The sequence below is a fragment of the Triturus cristatus genome, chromosome 7, assembly GCF_964204655.1.
Source record: "Triturus cristatus chromosome 7, aTriCri1.1, whole genome shotgun sequence".
Taxonomy (NCBI): Eukaryota; Metazoa; Chordata; class Amphibia; order Caudata; family Salamandridae; genus Triturus; species Triturus cristatus.
This window is the reverse complement of record NC_140590.1, coordinates 659,100,100-659,124,609: the sequence shown is the minus strand read 5'-3', so window position 1 is coordinate 659,124,609 and position 24,510 is coordinate 659,100,100. Positions and strand designations below refer to the sequence as shown.

At 45.5% G+C, this 24,510-nt stretch overlaps 1 protein-coding gene across 2 annotated transcripts in view; it reads left to right on the top strand.

Moving 5' to 3' along the window:
* The window catches only part of FAM20A (FAM20A golgi associated secretory pathway pseudokinase), a 267,701-nt gene that overhangs the window by 178,055 nt on the left and 65,136 nt on the right, over positions 1-24,510 (top strand). For both annotated transcript variants that reach the window (XM_085617304.1, XM_085617305.1), the window contains exons 3-4: positions 15,717-15,767; positions 16,897-16,975. In XM_085617304.1, the coding sequence (XP_085473430.1) occupies positions 15,717-15,767; positions 16,897-16,975 (130 nt within the window). The remainder of the gene's footprint in view (positions 1-15,716; positions 15,768-16,896; positions 16,976-24,510) is intronic.

Below are 24,510 nucleotides of genomic sequence, written 5' to 3'. Positions count from 1 at the left end.
AGAATGACTGCCACCAGTTGCTGGGACAGTTTTCTGATCTGTTCTCCCTGGTTCCTGGTGTCAATGATTGGTGCATCCATGAGGTGGATACTGGGGACAGTACACCTGTGCGGCACAAGGCCTACAGAGTGACTGACAGGGTAAGGGCTTGCATCAAAGAGGAGGTCTCAAAGATGCTTGCGATAGGGGTAATTGAGTCCTCTAGCAGTCCTTGGGCCAGCCCAGTGGTCTTGGTCCTGAAGGCTGCCGCGCCGGGTGCCACACCCGAACTCCGGTTCTGTGTGGACTACAGAGGGCTCAATGCAGTCACCAGGACTGATGCACACCCCATCCCCAGAGCTGATGAGATCATAGATCGGCTAGGGGCTGCACCGTACCTCAGCACGTTTGACTTAACGTCTGGGTACTGGCAGATCGCCTTGACCGATGGGGCAAAGGAGAGGTCAGCATTCTCCACACCAGATGGGCACTACCAGTTCCGGGTTATGCCCTTTGGGATGAAGAATGCCCCTGCCACCTTTCAGAGGTTGGTCAACCAGGTGTTGGCTGGACTGGACTCGTTCAGTGCCGCCTACCTGGATGACATCGCAGTGTTCAGCGCCAGTTGGGAAGAACACCTGCGCCACCTCTGGGAAGTGTTGATGGCGCTGCGGAGGGCAGGCCTCACGATCAAGGCGAGTAAGTGCCAGATTGGGCAGGGTTCCGTGGTGTACTTGGGACACCAGGTAGGGAGCGGCCAGGTGGCGCCCCTACAGCCCAAGATTGAAACCATCCTGGCTTGGGAGCCGCCCAAAACCCAGACAGAGGTGAGAGCCTTGTTAGGACTTGCGGGTTACTATAGGAGGTTTGTCAAGGGGTATGGCAACCTTCTTGCACCCTTGACAGCGCTGACTTCCAGGAAGTAGCCAAGGAAAGTGATTTGGACTGACACCTGTCAGGAAGCTTTTGAGGCCTTAAAAACTGCTATGTGCACAGCACCCGTGCTCTTGGCACCCAACTTCTCCAAGGAGTTCATAGTACAAACAGACGCTTCAGAGCATGGTGTGGGGGCTGTTCTATCACAGATGAATGAGGAGGGCCTAGATCAACCTGTAGCCTTCATCAGTAGGAGGTTACTTCCACGGGGACAGAAGTGGAGTGCTATTGAGCGTGAGGCTTTTGCTGTGGTCTGGGCACTGAAGAAGCTGAGACCCTACCTGTTTGGGAATCACTTCCGGGTTCAGACAGACCACAGGCCCCTCAGATGGTTGATGCAGATGAGGGGTGAGAATCCAAAGCTGTTAAGGTGGTCCATTCCCTACAGGGGGTGGATTTCACGGTGGAACATCGCCCCGGTACAGAACACACCAATGCTGATGGTCTGTCCAGATTTTTCCGCCTTAGTGATGAGAACTCCCAGGAGGTAGGGTAGTTCTCCCCACATTGAGGTTCCGGACTTATAAGAGTCCAGAGGTGTCAGGGAAACAACACCCGAAGACCCCTGAGTTCCTTCCTGTCTCGGTGCACAAATAAACAGAGACGCGGGTTTCTCGATGGTGGCGTCAGAGACCAAGATTTATTCACTGCAGGGACACAGAAGTCATAGGAACCACACAGAGGCAGAATCTACGAGACTGTTCAAATTGCATTAAGTGGGTTGTTCCTTAAATACACGAAAAATGTCTTTAGGCAACATTACACGAATATTTCTCATGCCCAACCCGGTATCCCAAACAAACAGTAAATAGATATCAAACAATAACTAATCGTAGGTTTTCGGTATTCGATCAGGTCCCCTTGTCAGTTTTCCATTCTTTGCTCGATCCTCCCCATCATAAAAATCGTAACCTCCCCATTGTAAAAGCCCAGAAGGAGAGGAGCAGAGCCAGGTGCAAAGGATTGAAAAGTAGGATAAGAGGCGTTTATGGATCATAAACGGGCATGGCTACCGTCTTCGGCCTTTCAGTCAGGACAATGGACACGAGAACCAGTATAGCAGGACTGGCCTCAGGCAAGGGAGGCAGCTTGATTCTGCCTAGTCATGCAGCGTCAGCCTTTCTCGGGGCTCGAGCTTACGTATCCTTAACAAGGTGATTCTGCCGGGGTCATCGCCCGTTCATTGACTATGTGAGGGCAAGAAACAAAATGGATGCCGTAACTAAAATGGATGCCATGACTTAACAACAGAATGCCCTATTTCTCAGTGAATTCATGCTAGTTGCGCAGCGAAAACACTGTCATGCATATAATGGATCATTTACGGTTCATTGGTACCAAAATCGTGTCAGTACTACGATACCGAATACACGGGTTCGGATCGCTACAGAACCTCAGACCGTCCTTTTGCCCTTACATAGGCAATAACTTACCCTATGTCAGAGTCCATTTCTATGTTCATCAGGTCACTGATATGTTGCTGAAGCATTACTCTATCCCGTGGCGTATCTCTAAAAACAGGTGGTCTTCTTACGCATGTCGAAACACAAAGGCTACATAAGGCAGGACCACACTGAACAATGAGACAGCACGAAAATAAAAATACCAACGCAACACCAGTGACTATCAGAACCTTCCATCCCCACGCAGATAACAGACTCCAGAACCATCCCATTAATGACCAGTCACCTTCCTCTACATGAATAGAGTCAGAGATTTTGTGTAACTTAGAGATGGCCTTATATACCGTTGGCGCATTATTTGGGATAAAAACACAGCAACTCGACTGGATCATCTTACATACCCCACCTCGATCTGCAAGTAACACATCAAGGACCATACGGTTCTGTAACGTCATGAGGCGATCCGCTTGAAGCTCAGCTGTCAGGTTACTAAGGGCACCCGCAGTTTCGGTGATAGTGGATTCAACTACCCGTGTTAGTTGACGTAAGTTTCTACTGTTGGCCATAGGCCCCCAGAATGGAAGGAAACCTTTGAAGAAGTCTCCTGCTTCTTGGCCAGCAGTATCTTCTTTACTGAAAACACCTCTCACAACTCTAGTTTTGTGATAGTCCGGTGCAGCAGTGTATGTCGGAGGTAACAGTTGAGCGATATAACATGAGCCTGAGAAGTCAGCAGGCAGCCATGTGTATGCTCTGTCTTTGCAAACAAAATAGGTGCCCTTAGCAGCTAAAAATGCAGGGGAAGACTGTGACGGGAAAACGTATGTTTCGATACAGTCACTCTTCCCTAGTCGAGCTTTCGGATTCCTCCCATTTCCTTGCAAACAGACCTGACCTTGGTGGGGTACGACCCAGATCGGAGTCGAGCTTTTACGTTTGTTCTCACCCAAAGTAATGCCATATTCCGTAACATTCCAACCCATGTAAACTCGCAATTCATCCTTGGGAATGAACGGAGTGTTATTGACGTCTCTAACCATGTCAGTGATTCCTTTTACCAAGGCTCTATTAGCGGAGTTATACCTAGTGGAACGCGGAGGTCGTGGAGGATAGGTCTCTAGGGCATAAGCGAACATGGTCTGAAATGCCCAGAATGATCCATTATAACTAAAGGGCAGAACCAGATAAGGGATGCCCTTGTCCATGGTATGTGGTATCAAGCCACACACCCAGCAGTTTGTTGTGTTAACCACTAGTTGATGTTGGTGCAAGAGCTGAATGAAAGTGTTATTTATAAACTCAGAGCGTCGAGCTTGCTCGTGGGCAGGAAAAGGATGGAAAGAATGAAGAGAAACAACAGTCGGAGAAACGGGAACACGGGGAGATACTGTAGATGTAACAGGTGTAAAGATCAACTGATTACCAAAAATAATTCCGCCTACCAAAGTTATTAAAACAATCAGAAGTGTCAGAGCACATTGCATTAGAAAACATTTGCTATACAATATGTCATATAGTTTTGTCTTGTGCACATTTATGACGTTAACCCGTCGCAGTTCAGGAAGCTCCATCTTCTACAACCGTTCGCAACGGATGGTTTGTACCTGTTAAAAATTGCCTCTGTCTACCCTGGGAGTTCCCAAAGTAAACAGAAGAAACCGACCTTGTATCTGGTTCCCTGCAAATTAAAACAAGGCACACGTTACGACCCTACGGTAACCCAGATGGCAAGGTGAGAGAACAACAAAAATAAAGATAAAAATTTAGAGCAAACTTCCTGACTGAATGGAATGCGATAAGATCAAAACAGTTTTCAAACACAAAGGTAATTATGCAATGTCATTAGTTCATAGCATGAGAACGTAGATTATATCTGTACTTCCTGGGTCTTGTCTGATCTTGGAATAGCTGGTCTACAGGTGCAGAAATGTTCGACTCCACAGGTGACAAATGTTCACTTTGTACAACACTCTGTCCAAAGTTCAAAGGAGCGGTTCCTGCTGAGGTGTCAGAGTTCTGCGTTTCAGTTCGTGGGTCCGTTATGTACTCTGCATCACTGAAAGGGATGAGCCTAGGAACAGGTTCTGTCTCGGATACACCAAATCCCTGTCTAACCCAGTTGTCATAGGGGAGTGGGAGAGGGACACGCTTCGTATGGCTAGCGTGCACCCAATTCTTCCTTCCAGCTAGGCGTACAGCAGTTCTCGTTGTTAGGAGCACTTGGAACGGACCCACGAATCTTGGCTGGAGGTTCCGGGTTCGCTCAAAATTCCGTACCACCACTTGGTCGCCTGGTTTCAACGTGTGGCCTGGACTCTCTGGCAGTTTAGGCAAGGATTCGAATACCTGTTGATGAATAAGGCTTAGTTTAGCAGTCAAGTCATGAAGATAATCAATCAACATTGGATATTCGATCTGTTTGAATTCCTTTGGCCTAGGGACTCCCCAAACATTAGCAGGACGACCGAACACAATCTCATATGGGCTAAGCCCTACTCGAGAGTGTACAGTCGCTCTGGTGGACAGCAGAGCTAAAGGCAGTGCATCTGGCCAAGATAGACCAGTGGAAGCTTGAATTTTAGCAAGTTTCAGCTTCAGGGTACCATTGTACCCTTCAACCAAACCTGCTGATTGTGGGTGATTCGCACTGTGGAATTTCTGCACGATTCCCAGACCTGCACACACACTCTTCATAACTTTCCCTACGAACTCACTTCCATTGTCCGACCAAACAATCCGTGGCATACCATATCTGGGGAAGTACTCTTTGAGGAGGATTTTGGCAGTGGACATAGCAGTGTTATCCTTTAATGGATATGCCTCGATCCATCTTGAAAAGGCACAGACTACCACTAGGACATATTTAAGATTGTTACACCTGTCCATGTGGATAAAATCCAACTGAATCACTTCAACAGGACAAGAAGGGGGAGCAAAATGACCAGTTGGGGTTGGGGTTCCCTTGCCAGGATTATGCATCAGGCATATCATGCAGTTTTTCACCACTCTTTCCGCACACTTTGTAATTCCATCATTCTTCCATACTGGAGCTAACATTTTACAGATCCCTTTCGAACTGATGTGCGCCGCTCCATGCGCCATCGTGACTACTGCGAGCACATACGCATCAGGTAATATCCAACGCTGCTGTTCAGACAAATCAACCCAACATCCACTTGAATCCATTTTACCCGTTTTCTCCTTCCATTCATTCTTCTCATTTTCAGTTGCTTCATTCTGGATTGCCTTCACACTTTCAATCGTATTCTCACGCATTCCTGATTCAGCAATCCATCTTGCAGACGTTGCAACGTACATTCGGCTCGTCATGTTCCTGGCCGTCTCTTTGGCGACCTCATCAGCGAACGCATTCCCACGGCCAACATCATCCGTAATCTTTCGATGTGCACTGCACTTCACAATCGCAACTTCATTCGGTAGGGTCAGGGATTCCAATAGATCGCTGACTAACTGTCCATGTTGGATCTTAGTCCCATGGGACGTGAGAAAACCTCTTTCTTTCCACAGACGTCCAAAACTATGTGCTACGCCGAAGGCATATTGGCTGTCAGTAAACACATTCACTCTCTTTCCCTCAGCTAAAACACACGCTCTTGTTAGTGCAATTAATTCTGCAGCCTGAGCAGAATTCTGACTCACTCTTGCGGTCTCCACAATCGTACTCAAAGTCGTAACTGCATACGCGGCCGTCACATCACCATTCTGTAGTTTGAAACACGACCCATCGATGTACAAAGTGCCATCTGGATCTAGTAATGGAGTATCTTTTAAGTCAATCCTACCTTTTGTCTCTTCCTCAGTTCTGAAACAACAATCATGAGGCTCTGAATCACTCGACTCTTGAGTAGTCGGCAACAGCGTTGCTGGATTCAATATGTTGCATCGCTTGATCTGAATGTGACTTGCCAAAAGCGTCAGCCCATAGCCTGATAGTCTAGCACTGGTGAGGTGCTGAGTTTTTGTTCGATTCATGAGTGTATCCACAGCATGTGGAACCATGACTACTAACATGTTGTTCATGACTAGTCCAGCAGACTGTCGAATAGACACTGCAGCTGCTGCTGTAGCTCTCAAACAACTTGGCAATGCTCTGGCTACCGGGTCTAATGTGGATGAGAAATATGCACAAGGCCGCTGTTTGTCACCAAATTGTTGTGTTAATACACTCAACGCACAACCTTCTCTTTCATGGACATATAAAGTAAACGGCTTACTGTAGTCAGGAGTACCCAACACAGGAGCTGAACACAGCGCATCACGTAAGTCGGAGAAGCTCTGTTGACATTCATCAGACCATGGTAAAGGGCTCGGAACACCTTTTCCAGTCAGGGCTACCAATGGTTTTGCCATGAGAGAAAAATTTGGGATCCATTGCCTGCAGTATGACGTAATACCCAAAAACGCACGTACTTCTCTCTGTGTGCTTGGTACAGTCATCTGCGAAATTGCTTTGATTCTCTCTGGGGTCAACCTTCTTCCCTCCTTTGACAAAAGATGACCTAAGTAGGTCACTTCTTGGCAACAATATTGCAGTTTAGAAGGGGAAACCTTGTGATGTAAGTCTGACAAATGACGTAATAAAGAAATTGTAGCTATTTTGCAAGTTTCCTTGTCATCAGCAGCCAGTAAAAGATCATCTACATATTGGATCAGAGCAACACCAGGAGGAAGTACAAAAGCATCTAATTGACTCTTCAATGCTTGGCTGTAAATTGAAGGGCTCTCACAATAACCTTGTGGAGCGCGTTTGAATCTGAAACTGCGACCTCCTAAGGAGAAACCAAAAATGTCTCTACTTTCCTCGGCTATCGGAATGCTGAAGAAGGCATTCTTCAAGTCGATCACTGTAAACCATGAGGCTGAGGCAGGAATCAACGTCAATAATGCAGTGATATCTGGTACCACAGGAAACTGTGGAATCACTATTTTGTTAACCTCTCTGAGGTCAATCACAAATCTGTAGATTGGAGGTTTAGACGGGTCAGTGCGTTTTAAAATCGGCAGAACAGGACTATTGCAGACATTTCCTCTAGTTTCCTCTATCACATCTTTCTGTATTAAGTCTTTCACAATCAGCAAGAGTGCACGTTCACCTTCATTCGAAATCCGATACTGTGGGATTCGTGGGAATCTAACATTCGCTTTCAGACTTACCACATAAGGGGGAATTTCCAAGAGGCCTACATCGTTAGGACCAGTCGCCCAAAGAGTATCAGGGAGAGAACGCAGCTCCGGTGGGAGCTTATCCATCGACATATACATTGGAGAGATGACTCTTTTGCCTAATGTGAGCTGTACTCCTGAAGGAGAACAGTACAGTGTCGCATGCAGGCGTTTCAACAGATCTAAACCAAGCAGATTCTCATTACAACCGGTTGTTAGGATAAGGGGTGCTTCTATTTCGCATGGCCCAACAGAAATTGATAACGGACTAGAAACAGGATTGTGAACAGGGGCGCCTGAGAAACCTACTGAAGTGTTCGTTAAGCCAGACAAAGGTGCGCCAGGGAGTTTCGCATGCATAATTGAACTTTTTGCCGCACCAGTATCCAACAGAAACGGTTCGACCACGCCTGATGTAACTACTGCGACATAAGGTCCACTCTGATCAACTGGAACTGATACTACTCCCTCTCTTTGCCTGTGGCTGTTCTAGTACTCGCTTCTCTGAATCTCTTCATTATGATCATAGTAATCTTCAACATGATACTGTGGAGATCTACCTAGTTGCGCAGGTTGTACATTTCGCTGATCGAAATAATTTGATGGGCGATCGGCCTGTGGTGTTATTGTACCAAGTCCTCTACCTCTAGGAGCTTGCATAAACCCAACATTACCTCTCTGAGCTGGGACACCACTAGTCTGTGCGTGCAGTACCGGACACTCATTCTTATAATGACCCTCCTTTGTACAATAGGCACACTGATTCCATGCTAACTGTTGTCGGGAAAAACCATAATTAAATCTTTGGGATGTCCCTTGCTGGAATTGTGGCTGTTGCTGAAACTGGGGTCGCTGCTGTGAATCTGACTGATTCGAGCGAGGCGGATACGCCTGTTGCAATAGTACTTTAGTCTTCAAATCTTTTGTCTTCTTTTCTGACTTTTCCTTCTCTTCTTTCTCTCTATTCTCGTAATACTGAGCAGTTGCAAGTATCTGTGCTGTCGTCGACACTGCCCATGCACTTTCAGAATCCTTTAGCTTGTTACTAAGCTCAGGTAGTAAGTTAAACACGAACTTGTCGACAAACAGCCTCTGACCTCCCTCGGTACTCATATCTTGCCCACTGTGGTCTACGAAGGTCTCTTCAAATCTAGTGAAGAAGTCAGAGACGCTCTCATCCTTCTTTTGCTTGCATGCCGATAGTTTATCCCAATTAACTCGTAACGCTGGCATCAGCGTTTTCATCAGATTAATTATTCTGCCAGGTAAGGCAGCAATCAGAGGTTCAGGTTTAGCACCGCCAACTTGTTGCGCATCTGCTGCTACAATAGCTGGCCAATCACCTCCTAGGGCGACTGGGTGGTTCTCTTGCCGAATCTTGGCCCATATAGGCTGTGGCACTACATTGCCAAATAGCATTTCAATGTCTGCCAAATTCATGACACACGCTTGAACTGTCTGTGTTAACTCTTTATAATAACCAGCAGGGTTTTTACGCGGGTCCGGCAGCGCTTGTTTTACTGCTAATACTTCGGCCCGCTTCCAAGGGATGTGTATCCACACTCTCTGGAATTGTGCCGGAGCAGCTGCAATACCATTAGCCCCATCAGCTTGAACTGCATCACGCCATATTGGTGGAACTTCCCTCATCGGATATTGACCTCGTCTTTTCCTAGTAATCGGTGAACCATCAGGGTCCCTTGGCGCTCGAAGAGGGAAATCATCCCTATAAGCTAAAATCAGTTCTATCGCTTCCCTTACTTCTGAACCTATCACCATTCCTGCGGCAAATTTCTGCTGAACATTTATCAGGTCAGAGGGGACGGAATCTAAGTCACCATCTTCCCATTCCTCACGCACAAGAGAACACATCACGTCAAAAACATAACGTTGAGTTGGTTCATTCCATTGCATAAAGGTATCTAACACTCTTCGTGCATCATACTTCGCAGCTTTCGACATCCACCTAAGAGCTGTTGAATCTAACATTTCTCGTTCCTGGGGACCAGGAAGCTGGCTACGTCTCTGTATAGAGTCAGAAACGGGGGTCCCAATTAAAGACCTGTAGAGAGGAGTTAAGATATTAGTTACAGAGTCGGTTATTTTCCGACGAACGGAAAGCGGAGTCAGAATGTCCACAGGGTTCGGGGACAGGGCAGCTGGAGCAGATGAAATAGTAAGGGTGGGAGTAGTAGGTAAAGCAGTTTGCGAAACGACAGGCAAAGGCGGAACAGGCGACCCAGGAAGAGGGGGTGCCGAAGGAACATTAACCACGGGAAGGACAGGAGCTGGAATCAAAGGAAGTGGAGCAACTATTCCAGGCTGACCAGCAGCTGGCTGTACAACAGGTAGCAACTGTGGTGCTGTAATACCCTGTGCATACGGCGGAGGTGAATTCAACAGGTAAGACAACAGAGGATCCTTTTCATGGTCCTCTATCGGCTTAGTAGGACAAGATGGCAATACAGGGTAACATTTATCAATTGCCAAATTATATTTTCTATTCGCCATCTCCATTGTTTTCTCAGTCTCGTTGACATGCAGCTGCCTAGCAGACTCCATTAAAGTCAACCCTTTCTCTTTCTGTTCTTTCTTCGTCTTCCTAATTTCTCTCTGTTTGGCTTCTTTACGCCATACGCGAAAAGAATCAAACATTGCCGGCCGGACTTTTCTTTTAAACAACTTCATTTCTAGATTGTCTAGAATTTCGCTTTCGAAGCTACCATGCGGTTGCCAACTAAGGACACCATCTTTTCTGGTATAACGGACCCATACTTCATTATACGCAATAGGACCTACACCGTGTTTACAATAGAGCTCATATGTAGGAGTTCCAATCGGAGGAACCGAACACGAATCCTCCAACCGGGAATCCCCGTTGCAACGTAACCAGGACAGGAAACAATTACTACTGTTAGTCATGACAAACAAAGACAAATTCCAACCAAAATGCGCAGGGAACTTAGGCCTACCAAAATGAACCAATACCAAAACAAAGATTATCTAAACAAGAGCAACCAATGATAATCTACGAATTAAACCAGAGCAACAAAGAACAACCAAACTGAGCGTAACCCACTTAATACTTAACTGAAATGTGGAAGACGTCACCAAGGAGAACCCGTCTACGTCTCGCCGTACTAAGGTCTGCACCTCGGGTCCAAGACAGGGCGACAGTCAGGGCAGCGGTCCTCTGTAGCCGTCTGGGAACGGGAACCCTCGTGGAAGAGATCGTCGGGCCACTTTTACGACATGCAGGGATCGATGAAGCGGGGTACCTCCCTCCGGAATCTTCACACGAAACTCCTCGAACTTTTCAAGCTTTGGACCGGTACCGGATGACGTCGCCCCACGTTGGGCGCCAATTTGAGGTTCTGGACTTATAAGAGTCCAGAGGTGTCAGGGAAACAACACCCGAAGACCCCTGAGTTCCTTCCTGTCTCGGTGCACAAATAAACAGAGACGCGGGTTTCTCAATGGTGGCGTCAGAGACCAAGATTTATTCACTGCAGGGACACAGAAGTCATAGGAACCACACAGAGGCAGAATCTACGAGACTGTTCAAATTGCATTAAGTGGGTTGTTCCTTAAATACACGAAAAATGTCTTTAGGCAACATTACACGAATATTTCTCATGCCCAACCCGGTATCCCAAACAAACAGTAAATAGATATCAAACAATAACTAATCGTAGGTTTTCGGTATTCGATCAGGTCCCCTTGTCAGTTTTCCATTCTTTGCTCGATCCTCCCCATCATAAAAATCGTAACCTCCCCATTGTAAAAGCCCAGAAGGAGAGGAGCAGAGCCAGGTGCAAAGGATTGAAAAGTAGGATAAGAGGCGTTTATGGATCATAAACGGGCATGGCTACCGTCTTCGGCCTTTCAGTCAGGACAATGGACACGAGAACCAGTATAGCAGGACTGGCCTCAGGCAAGGGAGGCAGCTTGATTCTGCCTAGTCATGCAGCGTCAGCCTTTCTCGGGGCTCGAGCTTACGTATCCTTAACAAGGTGATTCTGCCGGGGTCATCGCCCGTTCATTGACTATGTGAGGGCAAGAAACAAAATGGATGCCGTAACTAAAATGGATGCCATGACTTAACAACAGAATGCCCTATTTCTCAGTGAATTCATGCTAGTTGCGCAGCGAAAACACTGTCATGCATATAATGGATCATTTACGGTTCATTGGTACCAAAATCGTGTCAGTACTACGATACCGAATACACGGGTTCGGATCACTACAGAACCTCAACATTTCAGCTGGAGGGGACACGTGTTAGATCTGGCACATTGGCGTGAGTCTCCCTTCCATTTTTCGCTGTGCCTCATGTATTTTTTGCTGGTGTTAGTTGCTCAGGGAACTGTGCCACTGCCGTCCAGTGCCACAGTGCAAGTGCTCCCTTTTGTAAATTGATGTATGATTTGTCATTCCATGATTGGTTGGTTTGGTTTACCTGTCAGACCCTAGTACAGTGCACCAGGAGTGCCCAGGGCTTGTAATCAAAATACTGCTGGTGGGCCTGCAGCACTGGTTGGGCCACCCACAGAAGCAGCCTGTAAACATGTGTCTAAGGTCTGCCATTGCAGAGCCTGCGTGCAGCCTGGTACTGTCATGCTGACTGGGCAAGTGCACCCACTTGCCAGTCCCTGAACCTTCCCTTTTCTTCATATCAGACACCCCTGCGGTAGGCCCAAGGGCAGGGTGCATTGTAAGGATAAGGTAGGACATGCCCTGGTGTGTGTGGCATGTTCTAATAGTGAATTACAGCCATTTTCGTTTTTCACTATTGCAAGGCTACCTGTTCTCCATAGGCCAGAATGGGCAGTTTGGTTATTACATTTTATAATCCTAACTGACTCAGAGAACATGGACGAAATTCGAATTTAGTATGCCTGAGCTCAGGATGATAAAATACATCTTTTAGTAAAGTTGGTTTTAACATTCTGTGTTTGAAAATGCCACTTTTAGAAAGTAGGCATTTCCTTGTCTAACCATTCAAACCTGCCTCTGCTAGGCTGTGTGTATTCCTTTGTCTGGAGTTTGAGTGACAGGGCTGGGGAATTCCAGGAGACAGGGTGAGGTGCCCCAGTGGTGAATAGAGAGATCTGAATCCAGATGGGTGGGAGGAGTTGCACCTGGGACCTGAATAGGGCTATGCCTGCCTTCCACAATGCTGGCTCCACCCCCTGGGGAGCGGCTGATATCTCTGCCCTGCACAGTGAATGAAGAGAAGGAATCCTGTCAAGAAAGTGCTCCAGGGCTGTACTTGCCTTCCACAATGCTGGCTCCACCTCCTGTGGGGTGTCTAATGTTTCTGCCCTGCACTGTGAAAGGAAAGGAGAGGGCTGGTAAACAGAGTGCTCAGGAACTGGCTTGGACTTGGCAAAGGCCCGTCTGCCTTCAGAGGACAAAGAATTTCTGGGTATAAATATTGGGACCCTGATCCCAAGAATTTCGATCACTTTGGGAAAACAAGAAGAACCTCTGCTGAAGGAGGAACCAGAAGAAGCTGAGGAGGAAACTATCCCTGAACCTGGGGGATTGGCCAGCAGTGGTTGCCTTACACCCCCCAGCTCCCCAGAGTTCTTTGGAAGTGCCTGCTGCTGTTGTTGGGCCTTCTGAGGGACTGCGTGTCGCAAGGAGCTGAAAGCACGACTCAAGAAGGAGAAGCGTGCCGCCGTCGGAGCTGTTGTCGTCGTATCTCGTAAAGTGTGTCGCCGCTGCAGCATCGCATCGAGCGGAAGCGTCTTGCATCATCCAGGAAGTGTCTCGCAACGCCGAAGAAGCGTGTCGCCATCGCAGCCATCGTAGCTGACGCATTGCACCGCATCAAGAGAAGAGTCTTGCATCGAGGAAGAAGCGTGTCGCCATCGCAGCCATCGTTGTTATCGCATTGCACCGCATCAAGAAAAGCACCTCGCATCCACGGAGAAGCATGCCGCTGTCGGAGCCGCTGTCGTCGCATCGCGTAAAGTGTGTCGCCGCTGCAGCTGAAGCATCGAGTCAAGTCTTCTCGCAACATCGGAGAAGCGTATCGCATCTGGAAGATATTCACGTCTTTATTTCTTTGCACCAAAAACTTCATCGTTGCAAAACTTTCGTTGCCCTGCGTGTCGCATCTAAAAGGTACATTGACTTAAAGTGTCGCATTTAAGAACTTAAGAGAACTAAGCAAAATTCTACGATCTAAAGTAACAGTATTGTGTGTTTTTGTCGTTTAATGGCCGTGTGGTAAATCTATATAAAGAAAACTTCTTTTTGATATAAAACCTGTGTGGTGTCCATCTGTAGTGTTGTCACTGGGTTACTGTATGTGTTCACAAATGCTTTACACACTGCCTCTGAGATAAGCCTGTCTGCTCGTGCCAAGCTACCAAGGGGGTGAGCAGGGGTTATTTTAGGAGTGTACCCCCTTAGCCTGACTAGAGGAGAGGGTCCCTATTTGTCACAAGTGCATACCTGTGCCAACTAGAGACCCCCAAGTCTAACAGCCATTAAATGCCTAATAGTAATGAAACAGTGGGAGATTTTAGTTTGAAGGTGAGTGAAGTGTGCAAGAGGAAAGGAGAAAAGGATGTGTGGGTTATCGTTAACCTGCCCATGAGAAGCCAATGGAGCAGATGATACTGCAAGAAAAGTATTGTACAGTTGGAATACCCTGGGTCTAGGACTGAACTCCGGGGTGTATTGGTAATATGTTATGAGTGCTTTGAGACTTTGGTGATCAGGTACTACATGATCACCAGGTTCAAGACTGATTTGCATATAGCTGGGCATAAACTGGAATGGCACAGGGAGCAAAAAAACGATGGATTTAGGCCCAGATCTCTCTACTGGGGTGAATGTATGACATTGTTCAGCATTCTGTCCATCAATTGTTCTTTTTGCATTTTTCACCCTGAGTGGGATGGGTATGCCCAGACATGGGTCCCGTGCTCTCCATGCCACTGGAGTCAAGCTAGCCTGGCTGATAAGGGGTGAAACCCTGAAACTGGTCCTAAGATGTTTGTTTCTAGTCCAGGGAGGACCTGGCATGGCAGTTTGGTCTGGTCTCTTCCCATTGGGCACAGGGTCAAGCCAGATTTGCATATGGCTGGGTCTAAACTGGAATGGCATGGGGAGCAAAAAAAAACGATGGATTTAGGCCCAGATCTCTGTACTGGGGGAATGTATGACACTGTTCAGCATTCTGTCCATCAATTGTTCTTTTTGCATTACATGAGACATGAACATATTATCAGTAGCACAGTCAGAAGTGTGGTCCTGGGTATAAGACCCACTTAGTATTTTCTTTTTAGCAAAAATACATCCTCAAGCCTCAATCTGTGGATCCTACCCATTCTACAAATATTTGTGTAAGGTCAGCCGAAGCTAATCTCCATTTACAAGACATTCAGAATTACAGACATGCAAGCATACAAGCCCAATGCTTTCCGATGCAGGCAGTGGGGCAGGATAATGTGACACTGATACTGCATCTCTGGAATGTACTGGGCCAGCGGAAGCCAAGTGTACAGCGAAGTTCATGGTAACAAACCCTAGATGCCTGGTAACAGGCGGTGGGCCAGCTTTAGGATGACGCAGCAGCGGCCTCTAAGACTCTGAGGCCCATGTGTACGTGGTGTGAGGGGTTTACTACTGAGCACTGGGATACACGTTTTGTGCGAAAAGAGCCAAACAGATTAGTGAAAATTAAGAACATGCACAAAGCGACTGCAACTGATCCTGCCTCAGTAATGACAAAGATTAGCTGGAAATCTAAGGTGTGCTCTCACAAAATACAACCCACAAGTGGAATGAGTCACTGTCTGGTTACAGCTCGAGGTTTAGAGAAACAACTAGGCAAAAAGGAAAATTGGTAGAATTCCCACCCGCTGGAACCCCTAAAACACATGCTGGGCTGGGAGAGTCCGGTCTGGGTGAAATTAATCTGTAACTGACTCTTCTCCAGCCTAATGGACTTCCAGAGGCAAGAGTGGGTGGCGGGAGCGCCTTATTTCCTCATTGACCCGTGACTGATAGGAAGAACGGCCAATACTCATCATTCCTATGGTGAATGCTGAAGTGTGGGCGCCTCCACTGGCCCTTCAAAGGTCTGTCATTGAGCATTGAAGGGATGTTCTGCTTCATCATAGGTCACATCAGCTTCCTCGATGATTCTCGTAAGGGCCCTGCATTTGTCTCATGTTCCTTCTGTTTTTCTTGTAGATTACAGTCAGGACGAGAAGGCTCTATTGGGAACTTGTGACTGCAGTCAGAGTAAGTCATGCTTCACCTGCATCTTAGTTGATTTTGTATCGAGTGGCAGCAAAATCAACTAGAATTGCTGCTCGCTCTTGCGTATCTCATTGTGTCATTCGCACTGATTTTTCAGCGCTGCTTGTGCTATCGCACTAAATTACAGCGCAATCTCTATATTTTCCCTATTGATGGAACTCTGTGGAATCACTGTTTTTATGTAACTCCACGCAGTTCCGCTGAGTACATTCCACAAGTTCCACCCACCTCTAGTTTTATGTGATCACTGGACATAGAGTGAGTTCATTTCGCCCGATATTTCCCTGAGTTACAGCTCTAAAAGAGGCAAATCTTAACTGTTTCTGATCTGTACTGTCAGAAAATAAGGCAGCAACTCAGAGAAATATTGGGTTAAAATTCACTTTTCGCCTTGCAGGCACCTCAAACAGGCACTGGGCTCTGCACTGTGCAGTGGCCTCGCGTCCCTTCTCAGTAGCGTGGGTCCCCTTCTCACTGTGTGGAACTTCTTCTTCCCTTCTCCCTCCATCTGTGATAGTGTGCGATTATACCCTGCACCCCCATCCCCTCACTATTTCTAATGTTGTGGGCCTTCTACTTTCACTTTCCCTGTGGAGACTGTCTCTTTCACTGAACTCCCTTCCTAGTTTGCTGGTCTCTTTGTGGGGTTGCTTCACCCATCTGTGTATCCAAGTGGTGCAAATGCCTTTCCTCAGTGCCCCACCCATTTTGCTACAATATCGCCCTCATCTCACCCTTGATCCACAAATGCCAAACTCCTGTACTCTGCTCATGATGAGAGATGCTCCTTGCATATTGATTCTGTACCATTGAGCGGTCACTGGTCAATCTCAGTAGAAGCTGAACACAGCGAACGGACAATCTTATCACACAAACCTTCACATTATTCAATAAAGATTCTGCAGAGTGAAGCATTCTGGGTGGTCGCACAGAAAAATAGGCTGTGACTGGCTTCCATGTCGGATTTTGAGAATCTGCTTATATTTTCACGTATTTTCTAATTTTATTATGTTTACCAAAAATAATAATACAAATATTAGAATACTATCAAGAAAAAGTGTGAGGTTAATATCCTGATAATGCATGTTTAATTTTTCCTTTTCTCTTTGAGTTGTGAAGCCCAGCGGGGTACATCTGAAACTCGTTCTGAGGTTCCAGGATTTCGGCAAAGCAATGTTCAAACCAATGAGGTAAGTGACAAGTGTGTGCTCTTGCATGGCGCTGTTAATTGCAATGTTTTTTTTTTTTTGGTCTGGCGTTTGCCAAATCTTTTGATTTGAATATAATTGTATGCATACTATGTATACATTTAGGAGCTTTGAGCTAGCCCCCTGCATCTATTGGTCAGTTGTTTGTATTCCACATTTTCTTCAGTTCCCTACAACATACAGCACCAGGCAGTGGGTCATCCGATTTTAGCCATTAGCTAAATTCACTGTGATTGACAGTATTCTGCTCTTTCCCAAAGAGCACTTCCTCCCACAAGTATTTCCCTTTAGTGCCAACTGCTGCCAGGGAAATACATGCTTTGTGAAATAAAAATCGTTTTTGCTTTTACCTATGCTTTTATTTTAGGTCTCGCCTGAGCCAGCGCATGCGCTGCCTCAAGCGAGACATTTAGTAAGCAGGTTTTGGAAGTGCTACCCAGAGGCAGCCGGCCACCAGCTTGCTGTTACGCGCACAAGCGCGCGCAGCCACCAGCTTTCAGCGCCCGAGGCTCCATCTGGACCCTGATTACTTTCACTTTTGCCGCTCGCGTGTTTGCCGTCGCGCGCACCCCTGCTTTCATTTTCCTTCTCTCTCCTTGTTGTCCTCTTTTTCTTTTCCCCCTACACCTCATCTCCGACCAGTATGTCTCTTCCTTAATTTACACCTCTCTCGCACCTCCATTGTGCTTTCTCTTTTTGAGTTTGACTCTCCGTAGCTTTCACCGCCTTCCGGTGTCTTCAGTTTCCACGTCACATTAATACTCGTGATCTACTCCCTCAGAGTCCTACACAGTTAATCCCTGTTCAGAACAGGAATTTTGGCAAAAATGAGTCTATTGAATACTTTTTCTTCCCCGCATTAATGTTAATAATGTGACATGAATTTGTCTGATCTCCTATTCTCCTCCAGCACTGTAACCCCTTAAAGTATGTCATGGTACTCCACAAGTCGCTACCATCTCCCGACACTACAGGGTGCAAATCAATTCCAATCAGATTTGCGGCGAAGATCTTTCTACTTCAGAGGAAACACAACAAAAATAAGCATTGGCATAGCCAATAGGTCTCGCTTTTGGGACCTTATAAGTTTTTAGATATGCAGCACAATATCCTTGGTGCAACATCAAGTGTTGCATGGCTAAACACTGATAAGGTCCCAAAGGCGAGACCTATTGGCTATGCCAATGCTTGTTTTATATATTGGTGAGTGCCCAACAGTTCTCTCAACAAGTATTGACAAAGTCAAAAGGCTGGCAGCTTTGCCAGTGCTTTTAAAAAAATGTCTATTCGCTAGTATGAGACAGAAAATATTCTTAAGGGCCTGGGGAATGCAGAAAATATCTGGGGCAACAGCTGGTCCATTAACATCTCAAAACTACTAAGGAAAGATGAGGTGAGGTCATACTTAAGGATGGAAAGAAACGCTTGGAGAGTATGTTAACTTACAGGTACTTCGAGAAAAGACGTTTAAGTGTCAAGTAAATAACATGGCGAACAGATCGCTACATCCAGTATTTGCATAAAAGAGTAAAGTTACGCCGTATTTAATATATAAGGCTGTCATTTGGGCTAAACGGATTGAGGTCTGGTTTATATTTAATAGAAGGCTCTGTATTAAATCCGCCTTGGGGTTTAGAAGGTCTATTCCTATCCAGGTAATATGCTTGAAACTGACAACGCCTTTCTCTAAAGCGAGTATACAAAAAAGTGATGGATGGAATGATTGAATTAATCTCAGCCACTGGTAATTACCTGTGGTATGCTGATGGCATAACCCTGATTGCGCAAAGTGCAGAAGATCTCAAAGCAATGATTGTCAAGATCAAAGAAAATAGCGCTGCAGCTGGGCTAAAGCTAAATGTGAAAAAGACTAAAATCATGTCAACAGGAATCTTACTAAGTCTCAGAATTAACAATGAAGAAATAGAGATCATCAAAGACTTCATTTTCTTAGGATCACAGCTAAGTCAAGATGGCAATTCCTGCCCCGAAGTCAGAAGATGGCTCTTACTGGGAAGAAAAGCAATGACAAGCCTGGACAAAGTAAGAACAAGCATTAGCAAAGCCAATAGGTTCCACCTATGCGAGAACTATTGGAGTTGTCAATGTTTTTTATGAGATGAGGCAGAGCAGTGCAGACTGTTATGCAACATGGCTTAAGGTAAAAAAAAAAAGCTTTGGCTCGGCCGGCGTTGACTGAATCATATTGCGTTTTCGTTTCCAAAGCATGTGCTGGTGTGCAACATGACTAAGAAAACATTGATAGAAATAAAACAAAAAAGACTACAAGAAGAGAGGGAACAAAAAAGGAAAGAAAAAGGAAAATGAAAAGAAATACGCCCCCATAACAGACCACTAACGGCATTACTGTTCTGGAATGTGTTTTTCCCTCGTTGCTTCCCATCCCCAAAGCCACCTCTCGTTGGCAAGCACTGTGAAACAGCCTACTGCTGCATTCTGGTGCTATAGGAGCAACAAATAAATTAAATTGTATACTTGTATAGCGCAGTACTCACCCGCAAGGGTCTCAAGGCACTTGTACGAATACCGCTGTGGAACCCATCCTGGCTTTCCCTGTGAGGCGTCCACTCCTGGGCACCCCCAAGGTGGAGGCCAGGCATCCTTAGTGTTGTGGGGGCCATTGTGGAGATTAAGCAAGCTATTGCCCAGAGTGGCAGAGTGGGACTCCATGATTGGAATAGGCACCGAGGCAAGAATTATCAAGTCCGTGGAATTTTTAAGCCCAAGACCCACCGAGGCAGGGAATTGAACCCTGGTCCCAGGCTAGACCTCTGCAGCAGGGTCTGCTGCTCTAATCATTGAGCCTCACTTCTCCACAACAAATAAAAGCAATTAGCACATTTATTGGAATATTGAGAATGAGGGCACAGAGTCATATTGCTCAGACTGCAGTCAGTGTCTGCCAGTCAAGATTCTAGGCCCCATCAATCACAACAATAGAATAGTGAATTTTTTAAAGGGGCGAGAGAAGGAGTCAATAAATATTTTGGCAACAATACTGTAAGTATAGCCTAACCTCCTTAAGCGCCCACTGAAGAGGTGTGTGTCCATTAGTTAGCCAATGGCCAATAGCTACCATAATTTAATTACTTTGCGTTCAGCAATTTTAAATTGACTCTCTTGTCAAACTTCAATCTGAGGCACGGCAAACCACGTTATAAATTAGTTTTCAGTAATATTTCCTCACTTCCCCTTACTGATTTCCCTTGTTTTAGATTCCTCTAGAATACTCCCTAATCGAATGAACAGAGGTGCCACGGAAAAGATAGCCTAGTTATCTTCACTACAAATTGAGTTATGTGCAAAATGTATTTTCTTTAAGGTCATAAAAGATACGTACGTGCCTTGCACAGGAGTGTCTTGCAGGTACTGCTTGAAGTGGCACAGATATCAAATTTATAAAACAGGCAAGGATTATTATGTTCTTGTTTGCAGTTTTGTACAACACGAACTCGAAACGAAAGCACTGGAGTGCTTTACAAGAGAAATTTTTTTTATTACCCAAGGACACATTTATCTTTTGTTTATGGACATGTGGAAATCAAGTGATTTGCCTAGAATCACAGGATGTGGAAATGGCGCTGACACTCGAACTGGGTCCCTCAGTACAAAAGTAAGCAGCTCTGCCCATTACACCACATCGTTTCCACTCAGTGAAGAAAAACATTCCACTCGTGAAATGTGTTTGTCAAGAAGATAAGCGCAGTGTACAGCAAAGCCACACCTCTGACGGTGTTCATTGATGTTGTGCAGTTGGTTTCCTGCATCAAGTGTGAAAAGAAAAGAAGCATCCTGTCTGCACACATGTGTTTCTGACATCTGCTTATTGCACCTTCTGTAAACCTGCCAATTTGCAGATAGGAAGCAAGGTGGGGGAGGGGTGTGGCGTTTGGGAAACAATGGACAGTAAGGAATAAACAGGCAGTGAAGACAAGTAGAAGGGAATCCCCATAATCAAACGAATGGTGGGGCAGCAGAAAAGAAAGTCAATTAAAATCGAGTAAAGTGCAAAGTGTATTTTTTAAAGTTCATAAAAGCCACGTGCTTGTCTTACACTGGAGGGCCTTGCAGTTACTGCTTGAACTGGCACAGATATCACATTATTAAAACAGGCGAGGATTATTATTTTCTTTTTTGCCCTTTTACATAGCACAAACAGGAACCAAAGGCACTGAAGCGCTATACATGAGCAAAAAGGAAAATACTCAAGGACACATTCACTTTTGTGTATAGGCATGGACAAATTAAGGGATTTTCCAAGAATCACAAAATGTTGCGATGACGGTGAGACTCAAACCAGGACCCCAGTTCTAAAGTCAGCAGCTCTGCCCATTATTCCACATAGTCTTCTCTCAAAGAAGACTGCCATTCCTCTCAGATCAATTCTTTGTCAAGAAGATGAACGTGGGTTGTAATGCAAACCTACACCTCTGCAAATATGTTTCTGACACCTGCGCATTGCCTTTCCTGTTAACATGGTAATTTCAAAGCTGGGTGATAAGGTAAGGGACAAGTGCGGTGGTTGAGAAACGATGGACATTGGTGGAAAACAGACAGTGAACGTAAGTGAAAGAGAGCAGTAACAGCAGGAAGTGGGCGGGGTGCAGGAAAGGGACTGTATTAAAACAGCAGAGGTACTCAAATAGCATGCAGTCGCCAAACACGCTTGCTCACAAAGAAAAAGTAGGTTGGAAAAAGCAGATGAAAAGGAGCACTTGGGTCACACTTAACTGATAAGAAAAACACACGAAGAACATCAGGAATTAGCATTCTACAACCAACAGAAACCGAGTAAAAAAAAGTGGCAAGCACAAGAATGAATGAAAAGTAAGGGTGGGCGGTAAGCCCCTTTTAAAATGTATATTGATTACAAGAGATTTTACAAGCACAGGGCAAGCACTGTGCAGACGAAACCTAAAAAGCAAAGACATATTGCCGATAGCAAAGATACAAATCATCAAAGCAAGGGTCTTTCCTGCAACAATTTATGGATGTGAAACCTGAACAAATAATAAAAATGATCGTCAAAGAATTGACTCCTTCAAACTTTGCTGCTCGTGAAGGCTTTTGCATATCTCATGGACTGCTAGAAGAACAAATCAATCAATACTTGACCAGATCAAGCCGAAACTTCTACAAACTTTTTTGTCTTTTATCACAAATATTAAGCTCAGATATTTTGGTCACGTAATGAGAAGAGAAGACCCTTTAGGAAAAAACATTATGTTGGGAATTATGGAAAGAAAACTGAAAGAGGAAGACCAGGATCACAACGTAGTCAAGAATGATGCAAACAAGAATCTCCAAGACCTAAAGAATTCTGTTATCGAGCGAAACAACTGGAGGAATTTTATCCATTGAATCACAAGAGTCAGATACGACTAAATGGATAAAACAACAATGCATTATGGTTGAATTGGCCATTTATTGGTGCAATATATGTTGTGCCCTATAAAACCTGACTGGGTGTGATAATTACCAACCAAATATGAGCTTTTCCATAATAATGGAAAACACCTCACAGATTTTGATGGGTACCTCACCAAAATGACCACGTCACTATATATTTACCAGGCATTTTTACCCCAATAAATATCAGCAGGTTTGACCTGCCGGAATTATTAGGGGAGCCATATTTACTGCAATACTTATAATTGTGATATGGGCGGGACAAGGTGGTACTGCACATGTCAGAATGTTACTGCCAACTCGTAATGATGTCCTGAGGGAGGAAGTCCTGTGAGAAATTAAATAACATGAATTGGGCACTAATAAAACAACTTGGCTTGTGCAGAAGAGACACTGGAGTGAAAACAAGGCCTCTCTGGATGAACCGCTGGACCAGGAGGATGAGTTTCTTCAAAACATTTGCAGAAAAGAGGCTAAACACTTATCGAGCAGCCCTGGGGCAGGTCAATACAGAACACTGATGTGAGAACAAGGAACTCGATGAAGATATTAAAGTGAATACATCCCTCATGCAAGATTAGGTCACTTATGGACAAAACTCTAGGGCAGCAAAAAATTACTTAGATGAGGCATTGTGGATAATAGAGGGTCATTATAGAGGGGCATTTATGGGAAAGCCGAAGTCTAAGAGGGGAAACCTCGGTCCTGAAAAAAAGTATTTATTATGCAGCCATTTGAGTGGAAACGAAGCACGTAGGGGAGAGGATGAAACAAGGCACCTACAGAGGTAATGTTAGGGCAAAAATAAGGTGCTCGATGGAGCAGGCTTGGCGTTCAAACAATTTATGAATGAAGCTGTAGGGAAAAGAGGCACTTGCAGAGGAGGTAGTAGGGTGAAAGCAAGGGACTTATGGACTAGGCAATAATGTGAAAAGGCAAGATGAAGAAGGCCTGAGGATGAAAACAAGGCACTTATGGATTAAGATGTCGTTTCCAAGGCATTTAGGGATTATGTTGTAGGGTTAAACAAGACACTTATGAAGTAGGCAATAGTGTGAAGAAGCAAGGCACAAATGAATGTGGTTTGAGGGTAAAAACAGGGCACTCATGGATTAAAATGTAGGGCAAACAGACACGTAGGGATTATGTTGTAGGGTGAAACAAGGCTGTTGCGTAGTGTGCATGAGTCTGGAACAAGGCACACATGAAAGAAGTATGAGGGTTAAATCCAGGCACTTATAGATTACGTTGTGACGAGACATTCAAGGATCATGTTTTGGGGTGAAACGAGGCGTTTAAGTAGTAGGCCATAGTGTGAAACAAGGCACATATAAAGGAGGTTTGAGGGCGAGAACCAGACAATTATGAAAACGTCCCTAAACTGTAAACACGGCACTTACAGGAGGAAGCCGTAGGGTGAAACAAGACACTTACAGCAGGAGGTCATGGGCTGAAAACAAGGCACCTACAGGAATGGTAGTAAAGGAACTCAAAACACCTAGCGGTGAAAACAAGACACTTACTGGCGAGGCGCTATGGGGAAAATAAACCACTTACGGAGAAGGCGACCCGAGAGGAGGGTTTGCACGCCAACGCACAGTCACCCTGTCTTATTCCATTGCACCAAACGCCGGGGGCGAGGGTAGAAGCTCTCAGGTAATTAGTCTGGAAACATTTACAGTGAACTGAGCAAAGGCACATAATGCTCCACTCACAAACCCCTGCGATAATCCACTCGGGCGGCAGATAATTGCAGCCAGAGCGCATTATACCTCGGCTTGGCGTCGGCGCGTGCCAGCCCGAGGGTCGGCGGAGAACACGGAGACTTCTTTCTTCAGCCCATGACGTGGTGACAAACGAGTCTGTCCTGCCAACTACGCTTCCGAACGTATGTGTTTGCCGTTTTATATTTATTGACGAGTCTCAGTTCCATTCTCTTTTGTGGTTTATGACAGTAATTATGTTTTCCACTGCACATTTATGCAGGGTTCTCGTGCAGTAGATACACATCAACTCCAAAAAACGGTCAATTTTTAATTTGCTCTACAGTGAAATGGAAGTGTTTAAAAAATATATTTTAATCTAGT